Source organism: Gallinula chloropus (assembly GCF_964237585.1).
Source record: "Gallinula chloropus genome assembly, chromosome: 6".
Taxonomy (NCBI): Eukaryota; Metazoa; Chordata; class Aves; order Gruiformes; family Rallidae; genus Gallinula; species Gallinula chloropus.
The window spans coordinates 24,579,332-24,604,085 of NC_140091.1; the positions used below are offsets into that span (position 1 = coordinate 24,579,332).

The 24,754-nt window shown below is 53.5% G+C and overlaps 4 protein-coding genes across 4 annotated transcripts; all 4 read left to right on the top strand.

Moving 5' to 3' along the window:
• Positions 1 to 79: 79 nt before the first annotated feature.
• LOC311193465 (histone H2A.V-like) lies at positions 80 to 4,799 on the top strand (the record flags this gene model as incomplete). Its single annotated transcript, XM_084266295.1, has 5 exons — positions 80 to 154; positions 1,089 to 1,166; positions 1,513 to 1,626; positions 1,713 to 1,842; positions 4,789 to 4,799. 5 exons carry the CDS (start codon positions 80 to 82, stop codon positions 4,797 to 4,799), a joined length of 408 nt encoding a protein of 135 aa, XP_084122421.1.
• A 719-nt stretch (positions 4,800 to 5,518) lies between these two features.
• LOC311193466 (histone H2A.V-like) lies at positions 5,519 to 10,212 on the top strand (the record flags this gene model as incomplete). Its single annotated transcript, XM_084266296.1, has 5 exons — positions 5,519 to 5,593; positions 6,528 to 6,605; positions 6,926 to 7,039; positions 7,126 to 7,255; positions 10,202 to 10,212. The coding sequence occupies 5 exons, from the start codon at positions 5,519 to 5,521 to the stop codon at positions 10,210 to 10,212; spliced, it is 408 nt and encodes a 135-aa protein (XP_084122422.1).
• A 719-nt stretch (positions 10,213 to 10,931) lies between these two features.
• On the top strand, positions 10,932 to 15,651 carry LOC311193467 (histone H2A.V-like; the record flags this gene model as incomplete). Its single annotated transcript, XM_084266297.1, has 5 exons — positions 10,932 to 11,006; positions 11,941 to 12,018; positions 12,365 to 12,478; positions 12,565 to 12,694; positions 15,641 to 15,651. The coding sequence occupies 5 exons, from the start codon at positions 10,932 to 10,934 to the stop codon at positions 15,649 to 15,651; spliced, it is 408 nt and encodes a 135-aa protein (XP_084122423.1).
• Positions 15,652 to 16,370: 719 nt separating this feature from the next.
• Positions 16,371 to 19,672, top strand: LOC311193468 (histone H2A.V-like; the record flags this gene model as incomplete). The annotated part of the gene is made up of 5 exons (XM_084266298.1): positions 16,371 to 16,445; positions 17,380 to 17,457; positions 17,778 to 17,891; positions 17,978 to 18,107; positions 19,623 to 19,672. 5 exons carry the CDS (start codon positions 16,371 to 16,373, stop codon positions 19,670 to 19,672), a joined length of 447 nt encoding a protein of 148 aa, XP_084122424.1.
• Positions 19,673 to 24,754: the final 5,082 nt, after the last annotated feature.

Sequence of the window (24,754 nt, forward strand, 5' to 3'; positions counted from 1 at the left end):
ACTGGGATCCTCTGGGGTTGCTGGAGAGGGTTGCAGGGTGGGTACCGAGGCCAGTACTGGGGCCGATAGGAGACTGAAGATGAGTGCAGCAGTGCGGCAGCCTGGGCAGGGCATCCGGCACCAGCCTGGAGGTGACAGGGCTGTTCGGGTGAAGGTTGGAGCTGCCACTGCCAGTGGGGAGCCATGGCCGGAGTCGCGCAGAGCCGCAGCTCCACTCAGCAAGGGGCCTGAGCTGCTGCGGGGGTGGGGGGGACACGGGAACAACAGGCAGGTCTGGTGATGGGTTCCTGTCACCGATCTGTGACCTTGGTCACAGTGCCATGCCCTGCCCTTCCCAAGGGACTGCCCAGGAGCCTTCCTGTGACGGGATGCCGGGAAGCCAGCTAAAAACTGCTCCTCGGCCCCCTTCCCCCATTGCCCTCGTGCTCCACAGGGCTGCCATGTTGTACAATCAAAGCGTCTCGCCGGCACTGGCGAGCCCATCCCAGAGAGGATGTGTGCTGCTTCCCCACAGCCCTGAACCCCGCTGATCGGGTCAGTGGCAGGCGAGCGGTTGAGCCACTGTGTCCCTGGGGCTGTCAAAGGATGGGAGGCGCGGCGGCTGCCTTTACCTCCCCGGTTACGGTTTGGGAGGGAAGCTGCTCCCTTTTTGCTGCTACTTGCTGAGCAGGATGGGAATTGCCCTGGAATCCTGCAGGTCAGGGTTTACTTTCCGACTCGCACGTCCCTTCCAAGCTGGGAAAATGAGTCTGGAATCAAACCATTCTCACTGTGGCTGGAGAAAATGCCAAACCCACCCCGAAACCACAGCAAAATCTGGGGGGCGTTGGGAGCTGTTTTCCCCCCTTTTTGGCTTTTTCTGGAAAACAACGGGAATATATGGAGCAGGAAATGAGACCCCTGGGGTGATAAAGCAGCCGCCACACCCCTCACACCTGCCTCATCCCCTCAAGTTTGCTTCTTTTTGGATAGTTTGAGAGGCCACGAGTTTCCTGTTGTGGCCAAGAGCATATTTGCCCCTGGATTATGGTGCAGCAGGTTTCTCAGGATGAATTAAGATGATTAATAGGTGGATTTCTCCATTGCAGGCGGGTGGAAAAGCGGGGAAGCATAGTGGCAAGGCCAAAGCAAAGGCCGTGTCACGCTCCCAGAGAGCAGGACTCCAGGTAAGGCCCAGCCGCTCACGCTGGTGAGGGAAACCACGCCTCCCTGGGTGGGGGACCTCCACTTCTGGGGGCACGCCTCGGCCTCTCCCCCCCCTTTTTTTGTCTTTGTTTGGTTTTTGAGTGCGTGGGAAATGTAATCTTTTGGGATTTGTGGGAAATGTAATCTTTTGGGATTTGTGTCGTCACGGCAGCTGCGTTACAGGAGCTCCCAGAAGCTGTGGATAGGCGGGGTGGGGTTAAAAATTGGTGGCATACAGTGTAATTATGCAAATGGATAAGGGGCTTTAGTACGCAAATTTCTAAGGGGCTATAGGTGCTAATGAAGTGTTGGTCGTTTTCACCCCAGTTCCCTGTGGGAAGGATCCACAGGTATTTAAAAACTCGCACAACCAGCCGTCGGCGAGTGGGCGCTACAGCTGCTGTCTACAGCGCAGCCGTGCTGGAATATATCACTGCCGAGGTAGGTCCTCGCCTTCCTGCGGAGGCCTGGGCGGGGAGCTGGGAGACCCGTCCTTTCCCTCAGCATCATCCCCAGTGTCTTTGCAGGTGTTACAGCTGGCAGGGAAAATCTCAAAGGACATGAAAGCCAAGCGCATCACCCCTCGCCATTTGCAGCTGGCTATTCGTGGAGACCAGGAGCTGGATTCCCTAATCAAAGCCACCATTGCTGGAGGAGGTGGGTATCGCCCTTGCTGCTCCCTTTCCCTCCTTCCCGCGGGGAATTTTAGAGGGGAGAACTGTGGGACCACGGGAATTTGGCAACGACGGGAAATACCGGAGCCACGGCAGGAGGAGACACGTCACCAAATTCGGCTGGGAATTGAGGGTGTCTCTAAGAGGCTTTTAGGAAGTCTGATGGGAATCCTCCTCTTGTATGTGCAGGTGCCGTCCCTCACATCCACAAGTGCCTGATTAGAAAGCAGGGCAGAAGACGACGGCGCAGAGGGAAGAATTGAGAAGCAGCCCGCTCCCTCCTCTTTTACCATCCCTGGGACAGAAGAAACATTGGGAATTCGTTGTTGTTGTTGTTGTTGTTGTTGTAGCTGTTGTTTTTGTTGTTGTTTTTATTGTTGTAATAAATAAAAGGGAGATTAGAGACCATTGTCTGTCAGAGGAGGAAAGATGGGTTTGGGCTTGAGTTTGGGGGAGGAGAGAAAAAGTGGTATCTCAGTTTAAGCGAGGGGGTCGTCTGCTCCCTGGCGTTTTATATGAAAATGGGATGGATAAACGTTTTTTTACAAGAATCCCTGCTGAAGTCCACCTTTCTTGGGGCATGCAGGGGTTGTTCAGGGTTAGGGAGGTGTGCTGGTGCAGCCATGGGTGGGTTAGGGCACAAAGGAAGGGAGGTGTAGGTTGGGGGTATCTGGCTCCCCTGGGCGGTGGGGCAGCCTGTCCCATGCCAAATGCATCCGTGTCCCCACCCCTATGCAAATTCCAAATAATTATCCACAAGCTCTCCTCTTGACTCACAAGCCTCACTGTGTTCTCCTTGAGTGTGGCAGAAATGCTGATTGTTTCTGATCTCCAAGAATATTCCACAGGTGAGATGGAGGAATGCATTAAAAAACAATCTCTCAGGCTCTTTTCTGTCATACCCCTGTCTTAGCACTGGGAGTACAGGTATTGACAAGCCTTTCTGTGTTAGAAACACTTTAACCAGAAGAAAAACAAACACTAGGATCTTCCCTGCCTGAATGTTCCCATGAATCTGCTGCTGGAGAGCAGATCTGAATCTTTGGAAGCATGTGGGCAAGGCCCTACTTCCATTGCACGCTCAGCCAGCACCAAACAGAGCTCAAGCCACAGAGCTGAAGATCTAGAGAATTAAAAGGGTGGGTGGGTGGGTGGCAGGGAGCTGTCCAAGAACAGAGGTCCAAGAGACATGGCTCAGAGAAGACTACCCGAACTTGTCACTGTCTTCTCTTTTGACAGTGTCCCATGCTCAGACAAAGCAAGTGTCCAATGACAGCTCAGTGACCGAGTTCCTCCTCCTGGCATCCTCCAGCCTCCACACCCCCACATACTACTTCTTTCTCCTCAACCTCTCTGTCCTTCGCCTGGGATCAATCTTCACCATAACTTCTCCTTGGTTTAGGGCAGTCTCTACCCCTGTCATCAGGGCTGCTGTGTTTGGAGAATGTGATTATTAAAATCCTCTCAACATGAGTAACTTTTCCTGTCTCAGGGGAACACGAGGGTATTGTCAGGGCCTGTGTCTTTGGTGAAGAGAGCTAGGCCGCCGCCAGGCCTGCTGCCAGGTCAGCCCACCACACTCTCAACAAGAGGTTGAAAACAAAGAAGTTAATGGGCCTGTGGAGTCGTAGGCTACAACAATGATCCTTAAACTCTTGCTCAGGAGAGCAGCCAGGTAGATGCCCAGCAAGAGCTGCAGCTCCCATGTGTCTGCAAAGGCCAGGAGGAGGACTTCAGTTTTGGGTACGGGTGAATGGGGCTGACAGTTAGTTTCCATCACGTGAAATCCAAGCTCCTGGAGAAGGGGATCTTGGCAAATCTCCTCCCACCCCATGGGAGCTGGGACCCTGGAAGAAGGTGCCTAGTTTGTGCCCACCAGAACTGGGGAAGAGGAATCCCATTTCCGCTGGGTTTGTGAAAGTCATAGGCCAGAGCTGCATCCCCTTCCAGCCACAGGCCTCAAAGCAAGGATGAGGTGACTGGAGTGACTTGCCTGACTCCCTTCCTTTCACAGGGGAAAGAGTCCCCTCCCGGTCCCTGCCTGGGGGTCCTGTCTCATGTGGATCCAGACCAGGAACATTGCTTCTCCTGCCTAGCTCTGGTTTGAGCAGGAGAAACAACTCTGCTGGACAGAAGGATTTCTCCCCCGCCAAGGGAGGCAACGTCAGAGTTGACAGCGTAGAATGATCCCCATGAGGCCTGAGACACCAGGAGGGAGCCTACAAGAACTGGTCTTTTCCTGCTGAGCTGGGCTGGGCTCCTGGGATAGAGGGACTATGCTCATGCTAACCCACAGCACTGCCGGGAGACAGCTCTGCCCAGGAGCAGCTCCTCTGCCAAGCGCACAGGCCTTATTCTCCAAGCTTTAAGGGTGCTGAGAAGCGCTATTCTACCTGGGAAAAAGGGAGGTTTGTGCTTAGCCTAGCCTTGTGAGAAACCAAATGCACCCTACGTAAACAAGCAGTTGTACTTAGGGGTGCATTCAAAGTAATAAAATCTGTATCGGCTGGGACACCACCCCCTGACAGGGTGTCTCCAAGAGCTTCAGGGAGAAAATGCTGCTCTTGGATAGAATGTTACTGTAAGAGCTTTACAGTTTCAGAGGGTGCAGCCAAAACCCTGGCTCTTCAGGTAAGAGCTGCTTTAGAAACCCAAACCAGTACAAATTCCCCTGGGGTGTAAGTCATACCACACACACACCTCCCCCCCATTTTCAGAACAGTTACTGAATGCTTGGTTTACAGATGCTTCTGCTAAAAGAGAGGGCAAAACATGGGAACATCGAGCTGTTGCCTTGCAAAATATCATCGCTGAAGGGGAGTGTCATGTTCAAGGAGGAGAACTGGTAGCAGCATGGGGTGTGTTTCACCACGAGGCACAATCTCCTTCTCCTGTCCATACCTATCCCGACACTTTCTCTGTATTCAAGGGATGTACTGAATGGCTTCCCTTGGGAATGGAAAGGGTGGGAAGTCAACCGAGTACCTGTCTGGCAAAAGGAAAACGGCAAGATCTCTGAACTATTGCAAAGCAAGGGAATTTGGCAGCGGCATGGGTCCCTAGCAGCAGCCCAGCCCAGCCCAGGGGGGAAGGGGGGCTCAGAGCAGGGCCCGTGGCATGTGGCCCATGGAACGTGCATGATGCAACAAACAGGGGGGCGGGTGGAGCACACAGGCCTGAAAGGGCTCTTCTCCCATTGGCTCCACGGGCTGCCCGTCCAGTGGGCACTGCGTTGCCAAGTGCCCGCGTCACCTTGCCCCATGGCTCCAGCTGCCGAGCAGCCTCTTGCCCTCATTCCCTGTGTGCCCTTGGCAGAGGCGCCACAGCTGTGGAGCTGTCTGCAAGGCAGAACTCCTGGGAGAGACCGAGGACCAGTACTGCGAGCAGGGAAATGTTCAAATCCATATGGGATGCCTTGATGGCCTTTGGGTGGCTGTGGCAGGCCGCGCTTCCTCCTCACACTCCGGTGGGTTATTCTCCGGCACCTCCTGAGGCACATGCAGTGGCAACTTGGGACCCAAACTCAAGAGAGGATGGTGGTAAAATGGTGAGGGGTGAGAGCGCTGGCCAGGCCGGATCTACTGGGATCCTCTGGGGTTGCTGGAGAGGGTTGCAGGGTGGGTACCGAGGCCAGTACTGGGGCCGATAGGAGACTGAAGATGAGTGCAGCAGTGCGGCAGCCTGGGCAGGGCATCCGGCACCAGCCTGGAGGTGACAGGGCTGTTCGGGTGAAGGTTGGAGCTGCCACTGCCAGTGGGGAGCCATGGCCGGAGTCGCGCAGAGCCGCAGCTCCACTCAGCAAGGGGCCTGAGCTGCTGCGGGGGTGGGGGGGACACGGGAACAACAGGCAGGTCTGGTGATGGGTTCCTGTCACCGATCTGTGACCTTGGTCACAGTGCCATGCCCTGCCCTTCCCAAGGGACTGCCCAGGAGCCTTCCTGTGACGGGATGCCGGGAAGCCAGCTAAAAACTGCTCCTCGGCCCCCTTCCCCCATTGCCCTCGTGCTCCACAGGGCTGCCATGTTGTACAATCAAAGCGTCTCGCCGGCACTGGCGAGCCCATCCCAGAGAGGATGTGTGCTGCTTCCCCACAGCCCTGAACCCCGCTGATCGGGTCAGTGGCAGGCGAGCGGTTGAGCCACTGTGTCCCTGGGGCTGTCAAAGGATGGGAGGCGCGGCGGCTGCCTTTACCTCCCCGGTTACGGTTTGGGAGGGAAGCTGCTCCCTTTTTGCTGCTACTTGCTGAGCAGGATGGGAATTGCCCTGGAATCCTGCAGGTCAGGGTTTACTTTCCGACTCGCACGTCCCTTCCAAGCTGGGAAAATGAGTCTGGAATCAAACCATTCTCACTGTGGCTGGAGAAAATGCCAAACCCACCCCGAAACCACAGCAAAATCTGGGGGGCGTTGGGAGCTGTTTTCCCCCCTTTGTGGCTTTTTCTGGAAAACAACGGGAATATATGGAGCAGGAAATGAGACCCCTGGGGTGATAAAGCAGCCGCCACACCCCTCACACCTGCCTCATCCCCTCAAGTTTGCTTCTTTTTGGATAGTTTGAGAGGCCACGAGTTTCCTGTTGTGGCCAAGAGCATATTTGCCCCTGGATTATGGTGCAGCAGGTTTCTCAGGATGAATTAAGATGATTAATAGGTGGATTTCTCCATTGCAGGCGGGTGGAAAAGCGGGGAAGCATAGTGGCAAGGCCAAAGCAAAGGCCGTGTCACGCTCCCAGAGAGCAGGACTCCAGGTAAGGCCCAGCCGCTCACGCTGGTGAGGGAAACCACGCCTCCCTGGGTGGGGGACCTCCACTTCTGGGGGCACGCCTCGGCCTCTCCCCCCCCTTTTTTTGTCTTTGTTTGGTTTTTGAGTGCGTGGGAAATGTAATCTTTTGGGATTTGTGTCGTCACGGCAGCTGCGTTACAGGAGCTCCCAGAAGCTGTGGATAGGCGGGGTGGGGTTAAAAATTGGTGGCATACAGTGTAATTATGCAAATGGATAAGGGGCTTTAGTACGCAAATTTCTAAGGGGCTATAGGTGCTAATGAAGTGTTGGTCGTTTTCACCCCAGTTCCCTGTGGGAAGGATCCACAGGTATTTAAAAACTCGCACAACCAGCCGTCGGCGAGTGGGCGCTACAGCTGCTGTCTACAGCGCAGCCGTGCTGGAATATATCACTGCCGAGGTAGGTCCTCGCCTTCCTGCGGAGGCCTGGGCGGGGAGCTGGGAGACCCGTCCTTTCCCTCAGCATCATCCCCAGTGTCTTTGCAGGTGTTACAGCTGGCAGGGAAAATCTCAAAGGACATGAAAGCCAAGCGCATCACCCCTCGCCATTTGCAGCTGGCTATTCGTGGAGACCAGGAGCTGGATTCCCTAGTCAAAGCCACCATTGCTGGAGGAGGTGGGTATCGCCCTTGCTGCTCCCTTTCCCTCCTTCCCGCGGGGAATTTTAGAGGGGAGAACTGTGGGACCACGGGAATTTGGCAACGACGGGAAATACCGGAGCCACGGCAGGAGGAGACACGTCACCAAATTCGGCTGGGAATTGAGGGTGTCTCTAAGAGGCTTTTAGGAAGTCTGATGGGAATCCTCCTCTTGTATGTGCAGGTGCCGTCCCTCACATCCACAAGTGCCTGATTAGAAAGCAGGGCAGAAGACGACGGCGCAGAGGGAAGAATTGAGAAGCAGCCCGCTCCCTCCTCTTTTACCATCCCTGGGACAGAAGAAACATTGGGAATTCGTTGTTGTTGTTGTTGTTGTTGTTGTAGCTGTTGTTTTTGTTGTTGTTTTTATTGTTGTAATAAATAAAAGGGAGATTAGAGACCATTGTCTGTCAGAGGAGGAAAGATGGGTTTGGGCTTGAGTTTGGGGGAGGAGAGAAAAAGTGGTATCTCAGTTTAAGCGAGGGGGTCGTCTGCTCCCTGGCGTTTTATATGAAAATGGGATGGATAAACGTTTTTTTACAAGAATCCCTGCTGAAGTCCACCTTTCTTGGGGCATGCAGGGGTTGTTCAGGGTTAGGGAGGGGTGCTGGTGCAGCCATGGGTGGGTTAGGGCACAAAGGAAGGGAGGTGTAGGTTGGGGGTATCTGGCTCCCCTGGGCGGTGGGGCAGCCTGTCCCATGCCAAATGCATCCGTGTCCCCACCCCTATGCAAATTCCAAATAATTATCCACAAGCTCTCCTCTTGACTCACAAGCCTCACTGTGTTCTCTGTCAGTGTGGCAGAAATGCTGATTGTTTCTGATCTCCAAGAGTATTCCACAGGTGAGATGGAGGAATGCATTAAAAAACAATCTCTCAGGCTCTTTTCTGTCATACCCCTGTCTTAGCACTGGGAGTACAGGTATTGACAAGCCTTTCTGTGTTAGAAACACTTTAACCAGAAGAAAAACAAACACTAGGATCTTCCCTGCCTGAATGTTCCCATGAATCTGCTGCTGGAGAGCAGATCTGAATCTTTGGAAGCATGTGGGCAAGGCCCTACTTCCATTGCACGCTCAGCCAGCACCAAACAGAGCTCAAGCCACAGAGCTGAAGATCTAGAGAATTAAAAGGGTGGGTGGGTGGGTGGCAGGGAGCTGTCCAAGAACAGAGGTCCAAGAGACATGGCTCAGAGAAGACTACCCGAACTTGTCACTGTCTTCTCTTTTGACAGTGTCCCATGCTCAGACAAAGCAAGTGTCCAATGACAGCTCAGTGACCGAGTTCCTCCTCCTGGCATCCTCCAGCCTCCACACCCCCACATACTACTTCTTTCTCCTCAACCTCTCTGTCCTTCGCCTGGGATCAATCTTCACCATAACTTCTCCTTGGTTTAGGGCAGTCTCTACCCCTGTCATCAGGGCTGCTGTGTTTGGAGAATGTGATTATTAAAATCCTCTCAACATGAGTAACTTTTCCTGTCTCAGGGGAACACGAGGGTATTGTCAGGGCCTGTGTCTTTGGTGAAGAGAGCTAGGCCGCCGCCAGGCCTGCTGCCAGGTCAGCCCACCACACTCTCAACAAGAGGTTGAAAACAAAGAAGTTAATGGGCCTGTGGAGTCGTAGGCTACAACAATGATCCTTAAACTCTTGCTCAGGAGAGCAGCCAGGTAGATGCCCAGCAAGAGCTGCAGCTCCCATGTGTCTGCAAAGGCCAGGAGGAGGACTTCAGTTTTGGGTACGGGTGAATGGGGCTGACAGTTAGTTTCCATCACGTGAAATCCAAGCTCCTGGAGAAGGGGATCTTGGCAAATCTCCTCCCACCCCATGGGAGCTGGGACCCTGGAAGAAGGTGCCTAGTTTGTGCCCACCAGAACTGGGGAAGAGGAATCCCATTTCCGCTGGGTTTGTGAAAGTCATAGGCCAGAGCTGCATCCCCTTCCAGCCACAGGCCTCAAAGCAAGGATGAGGTGACTGGAGTGACTTGCCTGACTCCCTTCCTTTCACAGGGGAAAGAGTCCCCTCCCGGTCCCTGCCTGGGGGTCCTGTCTCATGTGGATCCAGACCAGGAACACTGCTTCTCCTGCCTAGCTCTGGTTTGAGCAGGAGAAACAACTCTGCTGGACAGAAGGATTTCTCCCCCGCCAAGGGAGGCAACGTCAGAGTTGACAGCGTAGAATGATCCCCATGAGGCCTGAGACACCAGGAGGGAGCCTACAAGAACTGGTCTTTTCCTGCTGAGCTGGGCTGGGCTCCTGGGATAGAGGGACTATGCTCATGCTAACCCACAGCACTGCCGGGAGACAGCTCTGCCCAGGAGCAGCTCCTCTGCCAAGCGCACAGGCCTTATTCTCCAAGCTTTAAGGGTGCTGAGAAGCGCTATTCTACCTGGGAAAAAGGGAGGTTTGTGCTTAGCCTAGCCTTGTGAGAAACCAAATGCACCCTACGTAAACAAGCAGTTGTACTTAGGGGTGCATTCAAAGTAATAAAATCTGTATCGGCTGGGACACCACCCCCTGACAGGGTGTCTCCAAGAGCTTCAGGGAGAAAATGCTGCTCTTGGATAGAATGTTACTGTAAGAGCTTTACAGTTTCAGAGGGTGCAGCCAAAACCCTGGCTCTTCAGGTAAGAGCTGCTTTAGAAACCCAAACCAGTACAAATTCCCCTGGGGTGTAAGTCATACCACACACACACCTCCCCCCCATTTTCAGAACAGTTACTGAATGCTTGGTTTACAGATGCTTCTGCTAAAAGAGAGGGCAAAACATGGGAACATCGAGCTGTTGCCTTGCAAAATATCATCGCTGAAGGGGAGTGTCGTGTTCAAGGAGGAGAACTGGTAGCAGCATGGGGTGTGTTTCACCACGAGGCACAATCTCCTTCTCCTGTCCATACCTATCCCGACACTTTCTCTGTATTCAAGGGATGTACTGAATGGCTTCCCTTGGGAATGGAAAGGGTGGGAAGTCAACCGAGTACCTGTCTGGCAAAAGGAAAACGGCAAGATCTCTGAACTATTGCAAAGCAAGGGAATTTGGCAGCGGCATGGGTCCCTAGCAGCAGCCCAGCCCAGCCCAGGGGGGAAGGGGGGCTCAGAGCAGGGCCCGTGGCATGTGGCCCATGGAACGTGCATGATGCAACAAACAGGGGGGCGGGTGGAGCACACAGGCCTGAAAGGGCTCTTCTCCCATTGGCTCCACGGGCTGCCCGTCCAGTGGGCACTGCGTTGCCAAGTGCCCGCGTCACCTTGCCCCATGGCTCCAGCTGCCGAGCAGCCTCTTGCCCTCATTCCCTGTGTGCCCTTGGCAGAGGCGCCACAGCTGTGGAGCTGTCTGCAAGGCAGAACTCCTGGGAGAGACCGAGGACCAGTACTGCGAGCAGGGAAATGTTCAAATCCATATGGGATGCCTTGATGGCCTTTGGGTGGCTGTGGCAGGCCGCGCTTCCTCCTCACACTCCGGTGGGTTATTCTCCGGCACCTCCTGAGGCACATGCAGTGGCAACTTGGGACCCAAACTCAAGAGAGGATGGTGGTAAAATGGTGAGGGGTGAGAGCGCTGGCCAGGCCGGATCTACTGGGATCCTCTGGGGTTGCTGGAGAGGGTTGCAGGGTGGGTACCGAGGCCAGTACTGGGGCCGATAGGAGACTGAAGATGAGTGCAGCAGTGCGGCAGCCTGGGCAGGGCATCCGGCACCAGCCTGGAGGTGACAGGGCTGTTCGGGTGAAGGTTGGAGCTGCCACTGCCAGTGGGGAGCCATGGCCGGAGTCGCGCAGAGCCGCAGCTCCACTCAGCAAGGGGCCTGAGCTGCTGCGGGGGTGGGGGGGACACGGGAACAACAGGCAGGTCTGGTGATGGGTTCCTGTCACCGATCTGTGACCTTGGTCACAGTGCCATGCCCTGCCCTTCCCAAGGGACTGCCCAGGAGCCTTCCTGTGACGGGATGCCGGGAAGCCAGCTAAAAACTGCTCCTCGGCCCCCTTCCCCCATTGCCCTCGTGCTCCACAGGGCTGCCATGTTGTACAATCAAAGCGTCTCGCCGGCACTGGCGAGCCCATCCCAGAGAGGATGTGTGCTGCTTCCCCACAGCCCTGAACCCCGCTGATCGGGTCAGTGGCAGGCGAGCGGTTGAGCCACTGTGTCCCTGGGGCTGTCAAAGGATGGGAGGCGCGGCGGCTGCCTTTACCTCCCCGGTTACGGTTTGGGAGGGAAGCTGCTCCCTTTTTGCTGCTACTTGCTGAGCAGGATGGGAATTGCCCTGGAATCCTGCAGGTCAGGGTTTACTTTCCGACTCGCACGTCCCTTCCAAGCTGGGAAAATGAGTCTGGAATCAAACCATTCTCACTGTGGCTGGAGAAAATGCCAAACCCACCCCGAAACCACAGCAAAATCTGGGGGGCGTTGGGAGCTGTTTTCCCCCCTTTTTGGCTTTTTCTGGAAAACAACGGGAATATATGGAGCAGGAAATGAGACCCCTGGGGTGATAAAGCAGCCGCCACACCCCTCACACCTGCCTCATCCCCTCAAGTTTGCTTCTTTTTGGATAGTTTGAGAGGCCACGAGTTTCCTGTTGTGGCCAAGAGCATATTTGCCCCTGGATTATGGTGCAGCAGGTTTCTCAGGATGAATTAAGATGATTAATAGGTGGATTTCTCCATTGCAGGCGGGTGGAAAAGCGGGGAAGCATAGTGGCAAGGCCAAAGCAAAGGCCGTGTCACGCTCCCAGAGAGCAGGACTCCAGGTAAGGCCCAGCCGCTCACGCTGGTGAGGGAAACCACGCCTCCCTGGGTGGGGGACCTCCACTTCTGGGGGCACGCCTCGGCCTCTCCCCCCCCTTTTTTTGTCTTTGTTTGGTTTTTGAGTGCGTGGGAAATGTAATCTTTTGGGATTTGTGGGAAATGTAATCTTTTGGGATTTGTGTCGTCACGGCAGCTGCGTTACAGGAGCTCCCAGAAGCTGTGGATAGGCGGGGTGGGGTTAAAAATTGGTGGCATACAGTGTAATTATGCAAATGGATAAGGGGCTTTAGTACGCAAATTTCTAAGGGGCTATAGGTGCTAATGAAGTGTTGGTCGTTTTCACCCCAGTTCCCTGTGGGAAGGATCCACAGGTATTTAAAAACTCGCACAACCAGCCGTCGGCGAGTGGGCGCTACAGCTGCTGTCTACAGCGCAGCCGTGCTGGAATATATCACTGCCGAGGTAGGTCCTCGCCTTCCTGCGGAGGCCTGGGCGGGGAGCTGGGAGACCCGTCCTTTCCCTCAGCATCATCCCCAGTGTCTTTGCAGGTGTTACAGCTGGCAGGGAAAATCTCAAAGGACATGAAAGCCAAGCGCATCACCCCTCGCCATTTGCAGCTGGCTATTCGTGGAGACCAGGAGCTGGATTCCCTAATCAAAGCCACCATTGCTGGAGGAGGTGGGTATCGCCCTTGCTGCTCCCTTTCCCTCCTTCCCGCGGGGAATTTTAGAGGGGAGAACTGTGGGACCACGGGAATTTGGCAACGACGGGAAATACCGGAGCCACGGCAGGAGGAGACACGTCACCAAATTCGGCTGGGAATTGAGGGTGTCTCTAAGAGGCTTTTAGGAAGTCTGATGGGAATCCTCCTCTTGTATGTGCAGGTGCCGTCCCTCACATCCACAAGTGCCTGATTAGAAAGCAGGGCAGAAGACGACGGCGCAGAGGGAAGAATTGAGAAGCAGCCCGCTCCCTCCTCTTTTACCATCCCTGGGACAGAAGAAACATTGGGAATTCGTTGTTGTTGTTGTTGTTGTTGTTGTTGCTGTTGTTTTTGTTGTTGTTTTTATTGTTGTAATAAATAAAAGGGAGATTAGAGACCATTGTCTGTCAGAGGAGGAAAGATGGGTTTGGGCTTGAGTTTGGGGGAGGAGAGAAAAAGTGGTATCTCAGTTTAAGCGAGGGGGTCGTCTGCTCCCTGGCGTTTTATATGAAAATGGGATGGATAAACGTTTTTTTACAAGAATCCCTGCTGAAGTCCACCTTTCTTGGGGCATGCAGGGGTTGTTCAGGGTTAGGGAGGGGTGCTGGTGCAGCCATGGGTGGGTTAGGGCACAAAGGAAGGGAGGTGTAGGTTGGGGGTATCTGGCTCCCCTGGGCGGTGGGGCAGCCTGTCCCATGCCAAATGCATCCGTGTCCCCACCCCTATGCAAATTCCAAATAATTATCCACAAGCTCTCCTCTTGACTCACAAGCCTCACTGTGTTCTCTGTCAGTGTGGCAGAAATGCTGATTGTTTCTGATCTCCAAGAGTATTCCACAGGTGAGATGGAGGAATGCATTAAAAAACAATCTCTCAGGCTCTTTTCTGTCATACCCCTGTCTTAGCACTGGGAGTACAGGTATTGACAAGCCTTTCTGTGTTAGAAACACTTTAACCAGAAGAAAAACAAACACTAGGATCTTCCCTGCCTGAATGTTCCCATGAATCTGCTGCTGGAGAGCAGATCTGAATCTTTGGAAGCATGTGGGCAAGGCCCTACTTCCATTGCACGCTCAGCCAGCACCAAACAGAGCTCAAGCCACAGAGCTGAAGATCTAGAGAATTAAAAGGGTGGGTGGGTGGGTGGCAGGGAGCTGTCCAAGAACAGAGGTCCAAGAGACATGGCTCAGAGAAGACTACCCGAACTTGTCACTGTCTTCTCTTTTGACAGTGTCCCATGCTCAGACAAAGCAAGTGTCCAATGACAGCTCAGTGACCGAGTTCCTCCTCCTGGCATCCTCCAGCCTCCACACCCCCACATACTACTTCTTTCTCCTCAACCTCTCTGTCCTTCGCCTGGGATCAATCTTCACCATAACTTCTCCTTGGTTTAGGGCAGTCTCTACCCCTGTCATCAGGGCTGCTGTGTTTGGAGAATGTGATTATTAAAATCCTCTCAACATGAGTAACTTTTCCTGTCTCAGGGGAACACGAGGGTATTGTCAGGGCCTGTGTCTTTGGTGAAGAGAGCTAGGCCGCCGCCAGGCCTGCTGCCAGGTCAGCCCACCACACTCTCAACAAGAGGTTGAAAACAAAGAAGTTAATGGGCCTGTGGAGTCGTAGGCTACAACAATGATCCTTAAACTCTTGCTCAGGAGAGCAGCCAGGTAGATGCCCAGCAAGAGCTGCAGCTCCCATGTGTCTGCAAAGGCCAGGAGGAGGACTTCAGTTTTGGGTACGGGTGAATGGGGCTGACAGTTAGTTTCCATCACGTGAAATCCAAGCTCCTGGAGAAGGGGATCTTGGCAAATCTCCTCCCACCCCATGGGAGCTGGGACCCTGGAAGAAGGTGCCTAGTTTGTGCCCACCAGAACTGGGGAAGAGGAATCCCATTTCCGCTGGGTTTGTGAAAGTCATAGGCCAGAGCTGCATCCCCTTCCAGCCACAGGCCTCAAAGCAAGGATGAGGTGACTGGAGTGACTTGCCTGACTCCCTTCCTTTCACAGGGGAAAGAGTCCCCTCCCGGTCCCTGCCTGGGGGTCCTGTCTCATGTGGATCCAGACCAGGAACATTGCTTCTCCTGCCTAGCTCTGGTTTGAGCAGGAGAAACAACTCTGCTGGACAGAAGGATTTCTCCTCCGCCAAGGGAGGCAACGTCAGAGTTGACAGCGTAGAATGATCCCCATGAGGCCTGAGACACCAGGAGGGAGCCTACAAGAACTGGTCTTTTCCTGCTGAGCTGGGCTGGGCTCCTGGGATAGAGGGACTATGCTCATGCTAACCCACAGCACTGCCGGGAGACAGCTCTGCCCAGGAGCAGCTCCTCTGCCAAGCGCACAGGCCTTATTCTCCAAGCTTTAAGGGTGCTGAGAAGCGCTATTCTACCTGGGAAAAAGGGAGGTTTGTGCTTAGCCTAGCCTTGTGAGAAACCAAATGCACCCTACGTAAACAAGCAGTTGTACTTAGGGGTGCATTCAAAGTAATAAAATCTGTATCGGCTGGGACACCACCCCCTGACAGGGTGTCTCCAAGAGCTTCAGGGAGAAAATGCTGCTCTTGGATAGAATGTTACTGTAAGAGCTTTACAGTTTCAGAGGGTGCAGCCAAAACCCTGGCTCTTCAGGTAAGAGCTGCTTTAGAAACCCAAACCAGTACAAATTCCCCTGGGGTGTAAGTCATACCACACACACACCTCCCCCCCATTTTCAGAACAGTTACTGAATGCTTGGTTTACAGATGCTTCTGCTAAAAGAGAGGGCAAAACATGGGAACATCGAGCTGTTGCCTTGCAAAATATCATCGCTGAAGGGGAGTGTCGTGTTCAAGGAGGAGAACTGGTAGCAGCATGGGGTGTGTTTCACCACGAGGCACAATCTCCTTCTCCTGTCCATACCTATCCCGACACTTTCTCTGTATTCAAGGGATGTACTGAATGGCTTCCCTTGGGAATGGAAAGGGTGGGAAGTCAACCGAGTACCTGTCTGGCAAAAGGAAAACGGCAAGATCTCTGAACTATTGCAAAGCAAGGGAATTTGGCAGCGGCATGGGTCCCTAGCAGCAGCCCAGCCCAGCCCAGGGGGGAAGGGGGGCTCAGAGCAGGGCCCGTGGCATGTGGCCCATGGAACGTGCATGATGCAACAAACAGGGGGGCGGGTGGAGCACACAGGCCTGAAAGGGCTCTTCTCCCATTGGCTCCACGGGCTGCCCGTCCAGTGGGCACTGCGTTGCCAAGTGCCCGCGTCACCTTGCCCCATGGCTCCAGCTGCCGAGCAGCCTCTTGCCCTCATTCCCTGTGTGCCCTTGGCAGAGGCGCCACAGCTGTGGAGCTGTCTGCAAGGCAGAACTCCTGGGAGAGACCGAGGACCAGTACTGCGAGCAGGGAAATGTTCAAATCCATATGGGATGCCTTGATGGCCTTTGGGTGGCTGTGGCAGGCCGCGCTTCCTCCTCACACTCCGGTGGGTTATTCTCCGGCACCTCCTGAGGCACATGCAGTGGCAACTTGGGACCCAAACTCAAGAGAGGATGGTGGTAAAATGGTGAGGGGTGAGAGCGCTGGCCAGGCCGGATCTACTGGGATCCTCTGGGGTTGCTGGAGAGGGTTGCAGGGTGGGTACCGAGGCCAGTACTGGGGCCGATAGGAGACTGAAGATGAGTGCAGCAGTGCGGCAGCCTGGGCAGGGCATCCGGCACCAGCCTGGAGGTGACAGGGCTGTTCGGGTGAAGGTTGGAGCTGCCACTGCCAGTGGGGAGCCATGGCCGGAGTCGCGCAGAGCCGCAGCTCCACTCAGCAAGGGGCCTGAGCTGCTGCGGGGGTGGGGGGGACACGGGAACAACAGGCAGGTCTGGTGATGGGTTCCTGTCACCGATCTGTGACCTTGGTCACAGTGCCATGCCCTGCCCTTCCCAAGGGACTGCCCGGGAGCCTTCCTGTGACGGGATGCCGGGAAGCCAGCTAAAAACTGCTCCTCGGCCCCCTTCCCCCATTGCCCTCGTGCTCCACAGGGCTGCCATGTTGTACAATCAAAGCGTCTCGCCGGCACTGGCGAGCCCATCCCAGAGAGGATGTGTGCTGCTTCCCCACAGCCCTGAACCCCGCTGATCGGGTCAGTGGCAGGCGAGCGGTTGAGCCACTGTGTCCCTGGGGCTGTCAAAGGATGGAAGGCGCGGCGGCTGCCTTTACCTCCCCGGTTACGGTTTGGGAGGGAAGCTGCTCCCTTTTTGCTGCTACTTGCTGAGCAGGATGGGAATTGCCCTGGAATCCTGCAGGTCAGGGTTTACTTTCCGACTCGCACGTCCCTTCCAAGCTGGGAAAATGAGTCTGGAATCAAACCATTCTCACTGTGGCTGGAGAAAATGCCAAACCCACCCCGAAACCACAGCAAAATCTGGGGGGCGTTGGGAGCTGTTTTCCCCCCTTTTTGGCTTTTTCTGGAAAACAACGGGAATATATGGAGCAGGAAATGAGACCCCTGGGGTGATAAAGCAGCCGCCACACCCCTCACACCTGCCTCATCCCCTCAAGTTTGCTTCTTTTTGGATAGTTTGAGAGGCCACGAGTTTCCTGTTGTGGCCAAGAGCATATTTGCCCCTGGATTATGGTGCAGCAGGTTTCTCAGGATGAATTAAGATGATTAATAGGTGGATTTCTCCATTGCAGGCGGGTGGAAAAGCGGGGAAGCATAGTGGCAAGGCCAAAGCAAAGGCCGTGTCACGCTCCCAGAGAGCAGGACTCCAGGTAAGGCCCAGCCGCTCACGCTGGTGAGGGAAACCACGCCTCCCTGGGTGGGGGACCTCCACTTCTGGGGGCACGCCTCGGCCTCTCCCCCCCCTTTTTTTGTCTTTGTTTGGTTTTTGAGTGCGTGGGAAATGTAATCTTTTGGGATTTGTGTCGTCACGGCAGCTGCGTTACAGGAGCTCCCAGAAGCTGTGGATAGGCGGGGTGGGGTTAAAAATTGGTGGCATACAGTGTAATTATGCAAATGGATAAGGGGCTTTAGTATGCAAATTTCTAAGGGGCTATAGGTGCTAATGAAGTGTTGGTCGTTTTCACCCCAGTTCCCTGTGGGAAGGATCCACAGGTATTTAAAAACTCGCACAACCAGCCGTCGGCGAGTGGGCGCTACAGCTGCTGTCTACAGCGCAGCCGTGCTGGAATATATCACTGCCGAGGTAGGTCCTCGCCTTCCTGCGGAGGCCTGGGCGGGGAGCTGGGAGACCCGTCCTTTCCCTCAGCATCATCTCCAGTGTCTTTGCAGGTGTTACAGCTGGCAGGGAAAATCTCAAAGGACATGAAAGCCAAGCGCATCACCCCTCGCCATTTGCAGCTGGCTATTCGTGGAGACCAGGAGCTGGATTCCCTAATCAAAGCCACCATTGCTGGAGGAGGTGGGTATCGCCCTTGCTGCTCCCTTTCCCTCCTTCCCGCGGGGAATTTTAGAGGGGAGAACTGTGGGACCACGGGAATTTGGCAACGACGGGAAATACCGGAGCCACGGCAGGAGGAGACACGTCACCAAATTCGGCTGGGAATTGAGGGTGTCTCTAAAAGGCTTTTAGGAAGTCTGATGGGAATCCTCCTCTTGTATGTGCAGGTGCCGTCCCTCACATCCACAAGTGCCTGATTAGAAAGCAGGGCAGAAGAAGACGGCGCAGAGGGAAGAATTGAGAAGCAGCCCGCTCCCTCCTCTTTTACCATCCCTGGGACAGAAGAAACATTGGGAATTCGTTGTTGTTGTTGTTGTTGTTGTTGTTGTTGTAGCTGTTGTTTTTGTTGTTGTTTTTATTGTTGTAATAAATAAAAGGGAGATTAGAGACCATTGTCTGTCAGAGGAGGAAAGATGGGTTTGGGCTTGAGTTTGGGGGAGGAGAGAAAAAGTGGTATCTCAGTTTAAGCGAGGGGGTCGTCTGCTCCCTGGCGTTTTATATGAAAATGGGATGGATAAACGGTTTTTTACAAGAATCCCTGCTGAAGTCCACCTTTCTTGGGGCATGCAGGGGTTGTTCAGGGTTAGGGAGGGGTGCTGGTGCAGCCATGGGTGGGTTAGGGCACAAAGGAAGGGAGGTGTAGGTTGGGGGTATCTGGCTCCCCTGGGCGGTGGGGCAGCCTGTCCCATGCCAAATGCATCCGTGTCCCCACCCCTATGCAAATTCCAAATAATTATCCACAAGCTCTCCTCTTGACTCACAAGCCTCACTGTGTTCTCTGTCAGTGTGGCAGAAATGCTGATTGTTTCTGATCTCCAAGAATATTCCACAGGTGAGATGGAGGAATGCATTAAAAAACAATCTCTCAGGCTCTTTTCTGTCATACCCCTGTCTTAGCACTGGGAGTACAGGTATTGACAAGCCTTTCTGTGTTAGAAACACTTTAACCAGAAGAAAAACAAACACTAGGATCTTCCCTGCCTGAATGTTCCCATGAATCTGCTGCTGGAGAGCAGATCTGAATCTTTGGAAGCATGTGGGCAAGGCCCTACTTCCATTGCACACTCAGCCAGCATCAAACAGAGCTCAAGCCACAGAGCTGAAGATCTAGAGAATTAAAAGGGTGGGTGGGTGGGTGGCAGGGAGCTGTCCAAGAACAGAGGTCCAAGAGAAATGGCTCAGAGAAGACTACCCGAACTTGTCACTGTCTTCTCTTTTGACAGTGTCCCATGCTCAGACAAAGCAAGTGTCCAATGACAGCTCAGTGACCGAGTTCCTCCTCCTGGCATCCTCCAGCCTCCACACCCCCACGTACTACTTCTTTCTCCTCAACCTCTCTGTCCTTCGCCTGGGATCAATCTTCACCATAACTTCTCCTTGGTTTAGGGCAGTCTCTACCCCTGTCATCAGGGCTGCTGTGTTTGGAGAATGTGATTATTAAAATCCTCTCAACATGAGTAACTTTTCCTGTCTCAGGGGAACACGAGGGTATTGTCAGGGCCTATGTCTTTGGTGAAGAGAGCTAGGCCGCCGCCAGGCCTGCTGCCAGGTCAGCCCACCACACTCTCAACAAGAGGTTGAAAACAAAGAAGTTAATGGGCCTGTGGAGTCGTAGGCTACAACAATGATCCTTAAACTCTTGCTCAGGAGAGCAGCCAGGTAGATGCCCAGCAAGAGCTGCAGCTCCCATGTGTCTGCAAAGGCCAGGAGGAGGACTTCAGTTTTGGGTACGGGTGAATGGGGCTGACAGTTAGTTTCCATCACGAGAAATCCAAGCCCCTGGAGAAGGGGATCTTGGCAAATCTCCTCCACCCCCAGTAATTCCTATGGGAGCTGGGACCAGCAGTCCCCCGTGTGGAAAATGCTGGGAAATGTTGCTTTTGCAAATTTAAAAGGGTTATTGCATTTTCTGTAGAAGAATTCAGGTTATATTCAAACTCTTGGTTAACTGAACAAAACTGAACTTTATTGGTCTACACAGCTGTAACAACAATAGAAACCAGCCACAACCAAAACCAAAACCAAAATAACAAGAGCTCCTAACAATTCATAGAATTCTATCATACGGCATCGTTCACAAATCGCCACGGCATCTGCAAGTCTGCGACGAGAAGCATGGGTCCTCTGCCTAGAAGGAAAGCAATAACAGAACAGGAAAACCTTGATTCTTTCTAAACCAACTATCTGAGTTTAAGAGACCCCTCAGTCTCAGTAACACCCACCTCTCTGGTTGCTCCGGGAGGTGAAACCGCACAGGTTGAGTACGCTGTGATGACCTGAAAGTCTAATGGAAGGGGAACAATACACCACTATAGCCATAGCAAGGACATTGTCCCTACTGCCTGGTTATAGTGCTGTAGAAAGGAAACCTTACCACTCCTGGAGTTGAAGCATGAGGTTCGGGGGAGGGATTTGGGGTCTCCTCCTCACCAATGCCAGCCATTTTCTGCTGCTCCAGTGCTTATTCACGTAACTGTGTGCTTTTGGAAATGCACATGCGCAGTTTACCCTCACCACCTCCCCACAGAAAGTACTAGAAAAGGAAGCTCACGCATGCGTGAATCCAGTGAGCCCAGTATTTCCACAAAGCAAAAGGTGGATTTGTTGTTAAAGTCTCCAAGGGACCGAATGGGAAATAAGGATAGCCGGCTTTCAAAGAAAATAGGGGTTGGGGAGAGAACCGATGGAAACCTTCCTCCATACAGTCCCTTAGGGAGGATGGAAAGACATGTCTTCTTGGGGATACCTGTAAGTCGTGAGGAGACGTCCTACGCGAGGTAAAGAGCTTTGGTGCTCGCCCCACGGGTGGATTCGAATCTGGTAAAGGAGGTTTGCACGCATATGTGAGACCCTTTGGTGGTCTGGGCTTCTTGCTATTTGGGCTAGCAGAAGCAATGTGGCATAGCTATCATTTATAACATTCTGCAGCCCATGGGAATTGAAATTTACATCGTTGTGGTTAGAATTGGGATTTTCATAACCATTGTTAGGCTTGGTGCATGCAATACGTTTTTGTGCCCGGTACCGTGTATTGTAGGAGAGGTTTGTGTGAGAGTTTTTCGGTGAACAAGACGCAGTCTGACTGCGGGACGAGTGCTGTGTCTCCACAGGGAGAGCAGCTGGAGACAGACAAAGTGAATGGCAGATTTAAACTGTTTGTGTAAGTGAAATGAGTTTTGAACCAGTTGTTTTCTGGTGCTCTGTAGAAGGATTAAAGAGTGAACACATCATTGAGGAAGAAGAAGGGAAAAGCCTCTCTGATGCAGAGCAGGAAGACAGTGAGTCTGACATTTAGGGCGATCAAGCCTTCTATAACACACAGGGGGAAAAAGGAGCTCCGTGTAGTTTGACATTAGCAAACACCTGGGATAATTCTGACTTGAAGCTGCATTGCCAGCTTGCAGTGCAGAGAGTGTTGCTCTCCTTCAAGGAGGAACTGCATCACTGTCTGAGGAGCACTTGCAGATTTTAGGGTGCTTCTCCCAGCCAGTCCGTCTCAGTTACGGTGTTGTCTGAGTGGCAGTGCCGAGGCAGACAGGTACATCATGTCACTGCTGGTGACAAGCTGAAGAGCTCCGTGTGCTGGCTGCCCTACCATCGTGCAGAGTCAGCACAATTTTCCTGTTCGCCTTGGGTTTTTATAGGTGCATACTTTCCAGGGGTATGGACAAAAAGCCATCCCCTCCCACAAAGAGGACAGACGACAACAAGGAGAGGTATGTGGACTCAGAAGGAAGTGAAGAGAGCACAGGAGCTCCTGAGGAAAAAATGGAGAAATGCCAGGAGTACGGAGAAGATGATGATGATGACAAAGATGACAACGATGAAGAAGAGTACAATGATGAAGAAGACAACAAAGTTTATGACGGAGAAGACCAGGATGAAATCGATGACATCGAAGAAATTGTTGGCAAAAAAGTCAAAGAAGAAGAGGAACAAGTTATTGAAGACATCATTCTGGAAGAAATGTTAGTTGAAGAAATCGTCAAAGAAATCATTGAGGAAGTTGTCATCGATAGAGAAGTTGTCATTGATGAAGAAGTCATCATTGATGAACAAATCATTGAGGAAGAAGAAGAAGAAGGGAAAAGCCTCTCTGATGGAGAGCAGGAAGACAGTGAGGAAGACACCTGCCAAAATGGTATGATATTTCAAAAGACATGCAGGGTGATCCTGGGGCAGGTATGGGCTCCTGGTTCTCCAGCTTTGCCTGGAGAATCCTCTTCTCGCCTGCCTGATCATTTGTTCCCTCTGCTCCAGGCCTGTCATCTCACCTTTCCTACCGTCCCTGCTCCAACCATGGGGGCGACTGTCCCTTCCCCAGCGCTCCCTCTGCCTGTTGTAGCTCGCTGACCATGCCCCTTGGCTTGAGCCCCATCTCCTTTCTGTTGAGGGAGATTTCAACAGGCAGACTGGAGAAAGGCTGCCCCTGCTGAAAGTTTGCCCAAGTGTGTTTCTTGCAAGATGTTTTTCTCCTGGAATAAAAGAAAAGACCGTCTTGCATTTTGTTTCTGAGCCTGCCCAGGTCTTAATCAGAGTCCCCACAGCACAGTGCGTTAAATGGCTTTGTTGTTAACACTGGTGCATCTGCTTGGCAAAGGCGACAAGAGATGACTTAAGTCAATCTGCCTAAACAGACCGGATGTTTGAGCTGTGAATTCCGTTTCCTGTCTCACAGTCTGGGTCTTTTATTTCAGAGTACGAGGACAATTTTGAGTTGGACGATTTTGAGTTGGACGATTTTGAGTTGGACGATTTTGAGCCGGACGATGATGAGCCGGACGATGTTGAGCTGTGCGAAGAGGGTGGAGAGGTGGAACTCTTTCACCCCAGGTCACAGTCTCCATCTGAATGCCACAGCTCATCAGGACTGCCTTCTGTGGCCAGTGACAGCGATGAAGACATCAGCACTGGAGATCCTGTCAGTGACTCCGAGGATGGGACTTCTGTGGAGGTAAACTCTTGCTAAGAAAATCCTTTCCATCCTGTTGAAGTCCTCAGCCTGAGCGCTGCCTGCACAGCGCTTTCTGCAGTGGGAATGTTTTCTGCGGTGGAGAAGGTTTGAAAGTCCACACTGAGAGTGCAGAGCTCTGCTCTGGAAAGGCGCCCTTGGTGCAACAGGACCTGTGTCTGCACTCTACTCTGGGTACAAGACCTGGAGCATCACCACTGAGGTGCACGGAAGCATGCAAGCAGGAGGGACTTGCAGGTCTCTGGAGAAACCGGGGTGGAAACCAGAGAGCTTGTAGTGAAAAAGCTCAGTCCTAGAGGGACGTGTTGGCCAATGTCTTGGGAGTGCAAAGACTTATTTAGGTCTGAGAATCCCCACTGCCAAAAACATGACGGAGATACAAGAGGGTGATTCTGGACAAAGAAAGCTTGTAATGATTCTTATCAGGCCTTTGGTGTTTAAGGAAAAAAGTGACATTTGGGGCTGGGAGGTGAGCAGCTTTCCGGAAAGCTCTCCAAGAGAAGCCTTTGGCTGTCAGAAATAAGACTGAAAGCTAATCACCCCTTCCTGCAGGCACCTCCAAAACTGGAACACTTGTTTATATAGAGACTCTGTCTAGAAATAACAAGTAACTGGGTTTTAGTGACCTTCAGTTTCTAAGTCATTCTGCCTCCACTGCTGTCACTAAGGTTCAAAATCATCATCATCCCGTGTTTGTACTGCTGCTAGCTGCTGAAGTATTTGTCTGTAAATCTCATTGTTTTGGGTTTTTCTTAGGCTCTGTCGCAGTTCTGCATAGATGGGTGTTGGGAGCAGTTAGAGCGCTCTGCAGGCTCCGAAGACTAAACATCGGCCAGCGCGCTCTTTGCCGAGCCCTCGGCCCCTGGGCGGCACCGGCGGCTTCCTGTGGGGCTGCGCGGGGCCGGCCCCACACGCGCCTCTGCCCTCTCCCCTCTCCCCGCCGCGGGGCTGGCGAGGCGGCAGCGGCAGAGACGGGGCTGCGGGAAGGCGGCCGGTGAGTCCGCGGCGGAGGAGGGGGGCGGGCGGCGAGGGAGGCGGGGGGGGGGGGGCGGGCGGGAGGCCAGTCTGCGGCAGCGGCGGAGGGGGGGGCGGGCGGCGAGGGAGGCGGGGGGGGGGCGCGCCGCTTCCTCGCCGCCCCGTCGCTGCCGCTCCCGCGCCGCCCGCTCTTGTATTTGTGTTGGGGGCACAAAGGTGGGAGACCCGTCCTTTCCCTCAGCATCATCCCCAGTGTCTTTGCAGCTGTTAGAGCTGGCAGGGAAAGTCTCGAAGGACTTGAAAGCCAAGCGCATCACCCCTCGCCATTTGCAGCTGGCTATTCGTGGAGACCAGGAGCTGGATTCTCTAGTCAAAGCCACCATTCCTGGAGGAGGTGGGGATCGCCCTTGCTGCTCCCTTTCCCTCCTTCCCGCGGGGAATTTTAGAGGGGAGAACTGTGGGGAAACAGGAATTTAGCACCAATGGGAAATACCGGAGCCACGGCGGGAGGAGACACGTCACCAAATTCGGCTGGGAATTGAGGGTGTCTCTAAGAGGCTTTTAGGATGTCTGATGGGAATCCTCCTCTTGTATGTGCAGGTGCCGTCCCTCACATCCACAAGTGCCTGACTGGAAAGCAGGGCAGCAGAAGACGGCGCAG